The sequence below is a fragment of the Saimiri boliviensis genome, chromosome 10 (genome assembly GCF_048565385.1).
Source record: "Saimiri boliviensis isolate mSaiBol1 chromosome 10, mSaiBol1.pri, whole genome shotgun sequence".
In the NCBI taxonomy this organism is placed as follows: Eukaryota; Metazoa; Chordata; class Mammalia; order Primates; family Cebidae; genus Saimiri; species Saimiri boliviensis.
This window is the reverse complement of record NC_133458.1, coordinates 45,597,587-45,609,653: the sequence shown is the minus strand read 5'-3', so window position 1 is coordinate 45,609,653 and position 12,067 is coordinate 45,597,587. Positions and strand designations below refer to the sequence as shown.

Here is a 12,067-nt window from a genome sequence, read left to right as displayed (position 1 = left end):
AGTAGATGGTGAGAAGTATGACTGAAATGGGAAACAGCTAAATACTACTACAACTAGCTTGCTTAACATTTCATAATTTTTGTCTCTAAATCCTGTCTCCCAGGAGACTGCTGAACCACAGTCTAGCTCATTTGCTTATAACTGAATAATATTATTTATTTATTGGCTTTTTAGTTTGTCTAACAGGCAAAAAAAAAAAAAAAAATCCATCAACATGTAAAAGATTTAAAAGTTGCTTTCCCTCTGTCCCTATAACTGAATTTCAAAGATGATGAAAAATATAATAAATAAAATTACAAGGTATAAACAAGAATTGAAATAACAAAAAATTTGTGGAAATATATTCATTAAAATAATAAATCTTCAGCCTTTTAAAGATTAGATTTCTCAGCCTGCCCAAAGTCTGGGCCAAGAATTGTCAAGGACAGTCATGGAAAAGATAAAGTCATCAAAACATATTGAAGTGCCCATAAACTCTAAGACTGTAATTTGTACATGAAATAATTATAATTAGTTAATGGATATTAATTATGGTATTTTTCATTTGTACTGATTATTTTTTCTCTCTTTTTTCTTTCATCTTTCATTTTACTACATTTAGCATCATGCTGCTATTCCTGCAAGTACTGAACAAGCATGGGATTTGAATATTATACTTCTAAATAAATGAATTACTCAATCTCCTGTGACCATCTATACATACTCCATCTTCGAAAAGTACATCAATATTATATCATTGAGGAAGTAGTTACTTTCTTTTCTCCAATATGCATGACATTTTTGGACAATGCGATTGTGGCACTGGCACTTACTTCAATGAAGAAAACCTCTGTGGTTCTATGGTGTTCATCATTTGACAAATACAAGTATCTTCCTTATCAACCAGCTCCTGTTGAAATTACTAGCACTGAATGTGGAATCCTTAAGGGCCCATTAAATTTCTGAAGAAGAAAGCTAAGATGAAGGACATGCCACTCCAAATTCATGTGCTACTTGGCCTAGCTATCACTACACTAGTACAAGCTGTAGATAAAAAAGTGGATTGTCCACAGTTATGTACATGTGAAATCAGGCCTTGGTTTACACCCAGATCCATTTATATGGAAGCATCTACAGTGGATTGTAATGATTTAGGTCTTTTAACTTTCCCAGCCAGATTGCCTGCTAACACACAGATTCTGCTCCTGCAGACGAACAACATTGCAAAAATTGAATACTCCACAGACTTTCCAGTAAACCTCACTGGCCTGGATTTATCTCAAAACAATTTATCTTCAGTCACCAATATTAATGTAAAAAAGATGCCTCAGCTCCTTTCTGTGTACCTAGAGGAAAACAAACTTACTGAGCTGCCTGAAAAATGTCTGTCTGAACTGAACAACTTACAAGAACTCTATATTAATCACAACTTGCTTTCTACAATTTCACCTGGAGCTTTTATTGGCCTACACAATCTTCTTCGACTTCATCTCAATTCAAATAGATTGCAGATGATCAACAGTAAGTGGTTTGATGCTCTTCCAAATCTAGAGATTCTGATGATTGGAGAAAATCCAATCATCAGAATCAAAGACATGAACTTTAAGCCTCTTATCAATCTTCGCAGCCTGGTTATAGCTGGTATAAACCTCACAGAAATACCAGATAATGCCTTGGTTGGACTTGAAAACTTAGAAAGCATCTCTTTTTATGACAACAGGCTTATTAAAGTACCCCACGTTGCTCTTCAAAAAGTTGTAAATCTCAAATTTTTGGATCTAAATAAAAATCCTATTAATAGAATACGAAGGGGTGATTTTAGCAATATGCTGCACTTAAAAGAGTTGGGGATAAATAATATGCCTGAGCTGATTTCCATCGATAGTCTTGCTGTGGATAACCTGCCAGATTTAAGAAAAATAGAAGCTACTAACAACCCCAGATTGTCTTACATTCATCCCAATGCATTTTTCAGACTCCCCAAGCTGGAATCACTCATGCTGAACAGCAATGCCCTCACTGCCCTGTACCGTGGTACCATTGAGTCACTGCCAAACCTCAAGGAAATTAGCATACACAGTAACCCCATCAGGTGTGATTGTGTCATCCGTTGGATCAATATGAACAAAACCAACATTCGATTTATGGAGCCAGATTCTCTGTTTTGTGTGGACCCACCTGAATTTCAAGGTCAGAATGTTCGGCAAGTACATTTCAGGGACATGATGGAAATTTGTCTCCCTCTTATAGCTCCTGAGAGCTTTCCTTCTAATCTAAATGTAGAAGCTGGGAGCTGTGTTTCTTTACATTGTAGAGCTACTGCAGAACCACAGCCTGAAATCTACTGGATAACACCTTCTGGTCAAAAACTCTTACCTACTACCCTGACAGACAAGTTCTACGTCCACTCCGAAGGAACGCTAGATATAAATGGCATAACTCCCAAAGAAGGGGGCTTATATACTTGTATAGCAACTAACCTAGTTGGCGCTGACTTGAAGTCTGTTATGATCAAAGTGGATGGGTCTTTTCCACAGGATAACAATGGCTCTTTGAATATTAAAATAAGAGATATTCAGGCCAATTCGGTTTTGGTGTCTTGGAAAGCAAGTTCCAAAATTCTCAAATCTAGTGTTAAATGGACAGCCTTTGTCAAGACTGAAAATTCTCATGCTGCACAAAGTGCTCGAATACCATCTGATGTCAAGGTATATAATCTTACTCATCTGAACCCATCAACTGAGTATAGAATTTGTATTGATATTCCCACCATCTATCAGAAGAACAGAAAAAAATGTGTAAATGTCACCACCAAAGGTCTGGACCATGATCAAAAAGAGTATGAAAAGAGTAATACCACAACACTCATGGCCTGTCTTGGAGGCCTTCTGGGGATTATTGGTGTGATATGTCTTATCAGCTGCCTCTCTCAAGAAATTAACTATGATGGTGGACAGACCTATGTGAGGAATTACTTACAGAAACCAACCTTTGCATTCAGTGAGTTTTATCCTCCTCTGATAAATCTCTGGGAAGCAGGAAAAGAAAAAAGTACATCATTGAAAGTAAAAGCAACCGTTATAGGTTTACCAACAAATATGTCCTAAAAACCACCAACTAAACCTACTCTAAAAACAAACAAAAGCTAAAGATTGCAATTGTGCTAAAAAAATAAAAATAAAAAAAAAAGTAGAGAAAAATTTATTTCGAGAGAGAAGTTTAAACTTCACCAATGCTGCTCCTGACCAATGGAAATATATACAACTTCAGCATTTTAAGTAACTGGCTTCAAGGGGTACTGTGGCAACCAAATAAAATAACTCCATTTTCTAAAACTTTCATGTAACTTTTATGTCTGGACTACAGTTAAAGTGGACAAAAACATTTCTGTATTTTTTTTAAGTATATAAGAGTAGTCGAACTGAGCAATACCTCCTCCTGTGTTGTATTACACATATTAGCCACGAGTTTTTGCAGTGACCACATAAACTTGAATTGACACGTGGTGTAATAAAATGGACAAATTCTGTAGAGTAGACACAGTGAGTATGTGGACCTCTTTTATAAGGAAAAATACATTTTGGATTAAAATCAATTGCTTTTGTCTTGTTTTGTTTCTAAATAAAGAATAATTTCTGGGAAATATCATCTGATCAGATATCATTTAAATGACAAAGCTTTTAAAAGGTGTTTTTCTATAATGAAATTTGGAATGCTAAGAGTTAAGACATTTTTCTTGGGTGGTATGACTACATTTTTATAATGCCTCAAAGATGGATTTCAGAAAGCATTTAATCAATATGAAATGGCAATCAAAATTTGTATTTAACGCTTTATTGACAGAAACTCTAGAAAATTATGTATTCACTTAAAGATTTTCTTTTTTTTAACAAGTAGCTTTTGGAGTATATTAAATTTTTATGTTCAGATAATATAAATTCAATATCTGAGCAACATAAAGTCTTGTATTAGTAATTAGTAGTAGCTTAGTTATAGGTTGCTTCCTGTTTTTTGTTTTGAGACAGAGTCTCCCCCTGTTGCTCAGGCAGGAATACAGTGGTACAATCTTGACTCACTGCAGCCTCCGCCTATGGGGTTCAAGTGATTCTCCTGCCTCAGCCTTCCAAGTATCCAGGATTACAGGTATGTGCCACAGCCCCCGGCTAATTTTTTTATTTTGAGTGGAGACAGGATTTCACCATGTTGGCCAGGCTGGTCTCAAACTCCTGAACTCAGGTGATCCATCCCTCTCAGCCTCTTAAAGTGCTGGGATTACAGGCATGAGCTGCCATGCCTGGTCTAGGCTGTTCGCTTTGCAGAAACTACTGCCAAATGTCAGTATGACTTACGCTCCAGGTATAATTTTTAAATCTATCTCTGATTCAAAGCGGTTAAGTAGCTTCACCGAAATAACCCAGACAATTTACTATATTTAAACATGGCGAGGAAACAACATGTTTCAGTCCAAGACTAAGATTTTAGAATTACACCATAAAACACATGGGATTGGTAGTAGAAGTTTAACAGGTTCAACTTTCTGAAATTTCTTTTATTTAGTTTATGCCAATATAAAAATGACATAATTCAGATATTTTCAGAGTTTAAACAAATTTAGGGGGAATGAAGTTAACTAAAGGAAAAGCTTCTGAAATGATATTGAAGTAAAAGAAAAACGTAAGAATTTAATTTTTTAGTCCAGTCCTCTAAGAATATATTTAGGGCACCTGAAACCCACAGCTTATAAGATTACAAATCACTGAATTGAAGTGCCAAGTAGTTATTTAAAAATCTTATATAGGGAATATAAGGATTTCAGTTAAAAAACAAAACTAAGATCTTTGAGGATTTCAGTTATTTTTACAAACAAAACCCCACAGTCCTGCAAAAATAGAGGTACTTTTGTACAAAGCAAACACTCTGAGACAATAAAATACCACAGTTTTTATAGGCAAATTGTTTCTCTCTCAAAGTTATAAAGCTTTCATGTTAATTGCTACTGTGTCTGTTCATAACCAACTTTTAACTTTTCTTACAATAGCTTTCTGCAAAATATCCACATGCCACTGGCCTATAAATGTTTCCAACACTGTAGCCATATCAATTTATTTGTTAATATTAGACATTTCTTTTGTGGTACCATTGACAGTTTCAAATTAAATCCTAGCTGTTTTTCACAGTGTGGAAGGCAATTGCTATGAACTTCTTAAAAGGAAAAATTGAGTTAATTTTAACACAACCTAAATATGAAACTTGTTAATTCAACGTGTTTCCCAAACACAAATTTTACAACCTGATGAATCACTATCACACAGAGGCTGACATTAGAATTTATCAGTCAGACATGCTCATACATCAAGTGAGATTTCAGCATCACAGACAGAGCTTTTAAGAGCTCAGCTATTTGTCAAAAATATAGAAGCTGAAATACAATCTATTAGGATGCAGGCATTGTATAGGTCAGCAACAACTTGAGCATGTACCTTGTATGTTTCTTTGAAACCTATCAGCCTGAAGAAGTACCACAAACATATCATGGCACTGAGAATTCATTTTAATCTACGTATTTCTTTTAAAATTTGTTAGAAAAACTGCAATGAGCACTAAAATGAAGTATTTTTGTTACAACCAAAAATATACAGATCCTCAAGGTAAATCATGAACCTACTTATTTGCTTAAATTTTAATATAAACTTCCAGTGAAAGAGAAATGACATCTGCTTCAATGAGAATAGTGTATCATACTCCCTATGTTACTTCTTAATCCTCACATAAAACTAAGCACTTTTTTTTATGTGAGTCAAAGTACTCAAAGCATATAACTTACAATTTTGTGATACCATGTAGATGCTCTTGTTGTGATACGGAACTTTACCTATAACAAATAAAACTCTCAAGTTTATGCCTATATGACTGCCACCTAATCTGCTCACTTTGTATGGAGAAAAATATCTTCATACAAAAAAAAAATTTGAAGAGTTACATATTTTATAATTTATACTATAAAACTAAGATTTTCTAACAATAAGCATACACAATTGAATACAAAAATATACAAAAACAGTGTTGAACAAAATATATAATTTATAAAGTATGTAACTGTCAGTAAAGCTAAGCAGCAACAGATTGGCAGTCACATGCTGTTTCACCAAGAAAGAAATAAAATAGATTTATGGTACATAAATACTAATCATACATACATACTAATCATTTAATATTTATTTTAGTGCTAAAGTTTTTATTCTAATTAGACAAAAAAGTTTTTAAGTAAAACTACATACAAACAAGCATAAGTTTAAAATAATTCCTTAGTTTATTCATTTAATTATCTTTTGTTTATATTCAACACACATTTATTGTATGGCTATTAGTCACTGGAAAAAGAGAAAAAAATAGGACAAATTTTCTACCATCTAAAACTTATGTTCTACTAGATTACATTCCAGTTTATTTTCTTTTCCAGTGTTTTCACAAATAAACGTTAACTGTTATTCAGCAAAATCCTAGCCTTAATCACTTACAGCTTCACAAAATGATAATGCTCAGAAAATTTTTAAGACTTTTTTTCTGGGTCTAAGATGTTTTACTTCTCACAATTTTGAGCTTGCTTCAAATGTAATATTGATTTTATTCACTATATTTATAGAAACTAGCCTAATACCAACATTAAACTGGCTAAGTTAAGAGGCAAATTTAGGCCAGGCACGGTGGCTCACACCTGTAATCCCAGCACTTTTGAAGGCCTAGGTGAGTGAATCATGAGGTCAAGAGATTGAGACCATCCTGGCTAACATAGTGAAACCCTAATTCTACTAAAAATACAAAAATTAGCTGGGTATGGTGGCATGCACCTGTAATCCCAGCTACTTGAGAGGCTGAGGCAGGAGAATTGCTTAAACCTTGGAGGCAGAGGTTGCAGTGAGCCAAGATCTCGCCACTGCACTCCAGCCTGGTGAGAGACCAAGACCCCGTCTCCAAAAAAAAAAAAAAAAAAAAGCATATTTATTTACCATAAATTATTTCTACACATAAAACACAGATAACTGTTACATGACCCGTATTTCACATTCAAAGAGAAAATGAGAGGTGAGTTTGTAAAAGGTTTATCTAACACTGACAAAACATCTATATGTCTTACAAGAAGGTGAACCAACGTATTCTATCCACAATAACTCTTACAAGATGTTCCAGTAACTATAAAGAAAAATCTTAAAATTTCAGAGATTGTCATTTTAGATGAAAAAAATCCAAAATGTGTCAGAAACTAATAAAGCAAACAATAAAAGCTACTAAAACATTTGAAGGTATACATGCAGTAAGGAGTGAAAAAAAATCTCAATAACGTCACCACTGGGGTGTAACTGTATATGTCACCATCTTGGGCTTCATTATAATGCTGATTCTTCAGGAGACAGGGAGTAATGAATAGTAACAAAATTGTGGCTGTAATTTCTTTGATCCAATCTTTTTCCTCAAATTTCCCAAGACATTATAACAAAAAAGTAAAAATTTTTGTGAAGAATATAGCTATCACCATTATATTCACTATATTAAGGATTCCAAAAGAATATTTTGCAATCAATTAAACAGAAAGACTACAATGATCTTCTCTTTCAGATCCTAACGTTTTCACTACAGCTCCACTTCTATATCATTTTGCTCTAACGAATGCATTGCTAACTAGGTCGTTGCTTGGGAGAACTACAGCAATGTACCGGAATGCCATGTCTAGAAACAAAAGCCTACAATCAGTATCATGGAGTTTTGGGAAAGGAAAGAACTGACTCCAGTTTCCACACAATACTGACTGCTTTTATGTGTTCATTTGACAAGTATGAACGTGAGTGTTTGTTAAGAGTGACCACGGCCTAGTTTTACGTTATTTCTCTGAAGCAAAATAAAAATATTTTACACAGGAGCAAAGTGCAAGATCAGAGTTCATATCAACAGTCATACAGCATATATCCAATTCTAGGAAAAATTATTTAGAGAACAAAAATTTTAAAGAACATTACAGAATATAGATTATTTCCAAAATTTGGCCTAAACATTTCATTTACAGTATACACAGAAGGCTCACGAATTGAGTAGTACACATTTAGTATTCTTAGGTCAGAGTACATCATATGAAATAGAAGAAGATTCCTTTTTGTTCACACTAAAAATAGACAGGCCTACAGAGATCTGAATTTACCTCTTCTAGTTCACTGGATATACATCTCAGAAGGCTCCTAGCTCATCTTTGAAATAAGCCATAGAGCATATACCAATTAAGGGTGAAATACCTCACAGATATGTCAACAACACTTCTTCTTAGGAGCAAACTGAAGTGTTCAAATAAGTAATAAATTCAAAGCTCGTATTATATATAATTTCAAAATTATTGAAGTGGCCCAGAGTAACAAAGCATAGCAAAAAGAGTTGTGGTTGACTTTAGTAAGCCTCTTAGAAGGATGAGCTACAACAACATTTAGAGACCTCACAGTACTTGGTGTGTTTATATTTATCTTTTCCAACTCTGCTATATCGCCAAAAAACTAATAGTATTATGTGACCATTGTAAGGATAATCCAGCTTCTCATTAAAATATATGGTTCGGTGTCTGAAGTTATTGATTCAAAATCCGATTGTGATGCTCCTTTGTAATGTTTACCAGCCTCTGGAACAAATAATGGAGAGCTTGGGACATAAATTAACCCTCCTAATCCTCACATTGAGAGAATCAGGGTGTAATAAAATAAGCACTCTGTCATTTTGTGGTGCTAGACTCAAGGCTGGTAAAGACAGAAATAGTTCTTAAAGCAACAGAGGTATCATTATTAAAACAATATAGCTAAACACACCAAAACAGTCTTTCAGAAGAATACTATATTAAAATTGAAATTCATTGTCAGAACTGAGATTAAGGTCAGACCCCTCTAATAAAATCCCTTTAATAATGGTTGCAGAGAAGACTAACTTATTCAATAAAAAAACAAGAAATCATGTCTGCAAAGTAACTGTAAAGCTTTCAGCTTCCTATCCATGTTTCCTAGTAAATTAGTCAATAAAACAAAGTTCTAGTATAGAACTTCCATATTAAATCACTTATCAGGATTTTAAAAAGATATTTATATAAAAATGCATGAATCATATAATTACATGATGCTAACAAGTCAATTCAAACACTAGAGTGTAAAAACTTTTCTTCTAACCATGGATATGACATATAGAAAATGTATTTAAAAAGTAGAAAACAAAATATTCATTTATTTCTACAAACAACGTCTTTTCCATAAAAATCAATAGGAATGAAGAAAATGCAGTGAAAAAAATAAACCACAACTAAAGTAACTGTGTGAAGCTAAAAGGGAATTAGGTTTTCCTTTCAGTAGATTACGTGTGCCCTTGTCCAGGCTTGATCCTAAAGTGAAAATGCAATGTTTGAGATATTTTGTTGACACATACATGCATAGAAGATAATATGTTATTAACATATATTTGGATAAATATGCATTCATATTTACTTGAGTAGAAAGATTACACATTAGGAAGGAAGGAAAAAGGAAAGGAAGAAAAGAAGGAAACAGTCACTAAATCGTGAGTATGTGCCAGATTAACAATTTGCTGTGCTCTTAGGAAGTCCACTTCAGATCTAAAGAAGGGGCATGGGAAAATAAACCTCTGCCATCTTACAGTATAACATGCATGCTGATAGGCCTGCACATCTCTTTCTGTACACGTAAAATGTAATAGATATTACATATAAATATACATAATACATTACATAATTATAACCCAATTTATTTGATCCTCATGAAATCTCTGTGAGTTCAGCACTAACATTCCCATTTTATATATCAGTCTCAGAGAAGTATTTAAGTATTTTTCCCCGAGATAACATAAGAACTATGTATTCCTATAGTTAATATGAATGCATATTAACTGTAACAAAAATAATAATATAGCACCCCCAAAAAATCAAATGACTCAACACCAAGAGAAACAGTAACACTGAGGAACTTTATAAGCATGCCATAATCTTCAACAAGAGCTAATAGGTGATTTTTGGAGCGGGAACAATCCATCAATAGTATATTAGATTCATTAATTGTTCCTATTATCTACTAACTATACCCATAAGTATGTTCTTTTATAGTATTCCTATCTCAGTTTTGCATCAGAAATTGGGGATAAAGGGTCCTTATTTGTAAAGCTGCAGTTACTACTTATTTGCCAAAGACAAAAAAACTAGTTTAGCAAGAAAGGAAAACCTATGCATATTCTTATAAATAAAACCTTTAAAATAAGCATATACGCTAAGTTCTGAGTAGATGCAAGGCTAGGGACTTTTACAAGGTTTTCTGCAATTATTTCCATGCATCTACTTCACGTTCCCAATCTACACTCTTCTCTTCCTCAATCCCATTAGAGGAAAATACAAGATGGTCAATTATGTTTAACCTGCTTGTCAACTCTCTGATTACAATTATCATGCACAATAAGTCAATCTTAGAAGGTACATATGCATAAAAAGGGAAGTTGAGAAGACACAAACTTCTCTTCAACATTTCCATCCTTGTGAGTACTGACCCTATAGGCAATGGAAACTCAAAACACCACATTAACACCAACAGCCTAAGAGAGTCAGAAGTCATTGTGAGCTGATAACGCTACGTTTGTTGACTGATGTGTAACCTATTGCAAATCTTGGGTTCTTAGGAGTTCTATTTTATAAATTGTATAATGTAGCTCAAGAGAACAAAATTATTTAATATAGTTTGGATGACAAGGATTGCATGTTTATAAAAAGGGTGGGCCACAACTTTAAATGAAAACTGGACACCATCAAACTTATCCATGTGATTAAAACCTATAGATACCCATAGAGGAAGCGGATCATCTATACATCTGAGTGGCAGAAAGAAGGTAGTTCTTTAAAAGACTTTCTTAGGTTAATGAGATTCTATAGAATTAAATTGACATGCAGAAATAATTTTATATGTAAAGAAGCTCCTCAATATTCAATGAGTACTAATGTCACTATGTCGGCCTATGTTCTCATTCCAAATGATATGCCCCCTGGCTTAGTTGTTATCATTTTAATGAATCATTTATACACCAGTGTTCCTTCCAAGGATCAGGTCTAATAATAGCAAGGTTTCTAAGCAGGGAAGCAAGGAGAATCCCATGCTTTATTCACACACCATTTATTGAGGATCTTCTGTACACTAGACAAAATATTAGCTACTAGAGATTCAACACTGACTGCAATAGACAAATCTCTTGACATCCTTAAACTTAGAATTAAAAAGTGAATACCAACAAATGAATGTGGCAAATGCAATTCAGGGAACTAAAAGTATGTTAGGCAGAGGGGCAGATTACACATATTTGGAGAGTACAACATTATCTGTATCATAAGGTAGTCCAGAAAGTCTTCTAAATAACAACTAAGACAATCTTTACACAATCTCCCAAATAGAGGGCAGAGAAATGCTAAGAGTAGATTAGGGATGGTGTAAAGATACCAATAGACTAAAAACTTTTAATAACTACAGAGTGCTAGGCAACTGGGAAAAAGTTCTGAAGGACAAAGCAGGAGCTGGCTTCTGGAAGAAAAATCAGGAGGTGGGTAAAAATCAAACTTTATTTTGTGCTAACAATGTTAGAAACGAGTATCCTAGAAAAAAAAATGATTATGCCAAATTTAAAAGACCAGAATTATCTTATAAGGGTACAAAGATGTGTTTGCCGTATTTCAGTTCTATCTCCCTATGTAGCCTAGCACCGAGCTTCCTCCAGAGTTAGGAATATGAGAAGACATGGGAAATAAAAAGGAAAAGACATAGGTACAATCTATATTCTACCCTCTTAAACTTTCCCTAATCTGAAATCACACATACTCAAAGCCTCACAAGCATACTCTCAGAAACAAACACGCTTTATCTTCAGAGTTTTTATAGTCCAGTATTTAATGGATATCTAATTTCAGATATTTTAAGAATACATCTTCCATGAAATTAGTGTAGGGTCAAAATGTTACCCCAGCTCTCCACTGTCTTCCCCAAAGGACAAACAAATGAAAGACAGCCTAAGTATTCTGGATAAT

General features: G+C 33.9%; 2 protein-coding genes across 9 annotated transcripts in view; one reads left to right on the top strand and one right to left on the bottom strand.

Moving 5' to 3' along the window:
- LRRN3 (leucine rich repeat neuronal 3) overlaps nucleotides 1-3,622 on the top strand; it is a 32,968-nt gene extending 29,346 nt beyond the window's left edge. For all 4 annotated transcript variants that reach the window (XM_003921082.4, XM_003921081.3, XM_074379212.1 and 1 more), the window contains one exon: nucleotides 602-3,622. In XM_003921082.4, the coding sequence (XP_003921131.1) occupies nucleotides 960-3,086 (2,127 nt within the window). In that variant the 5' untranslated portion in view covers nucleotides 602-959 and the 3' untranslated portion in view covers nucleotides 3,087-3,622. The remainder of the gene's footprint in view (nucleotides 1-601) is intronic.
- The window catches only part of IMMP2L (inner mitochondrial membrane peptidase subunit 2), a 923,127-nt gene that overhangs the window by 471,805 nt on the left and 439,255 nt on the right, over nucleotides 1-12,067 (bottom strand). The window lies entirely within an intron of this gene.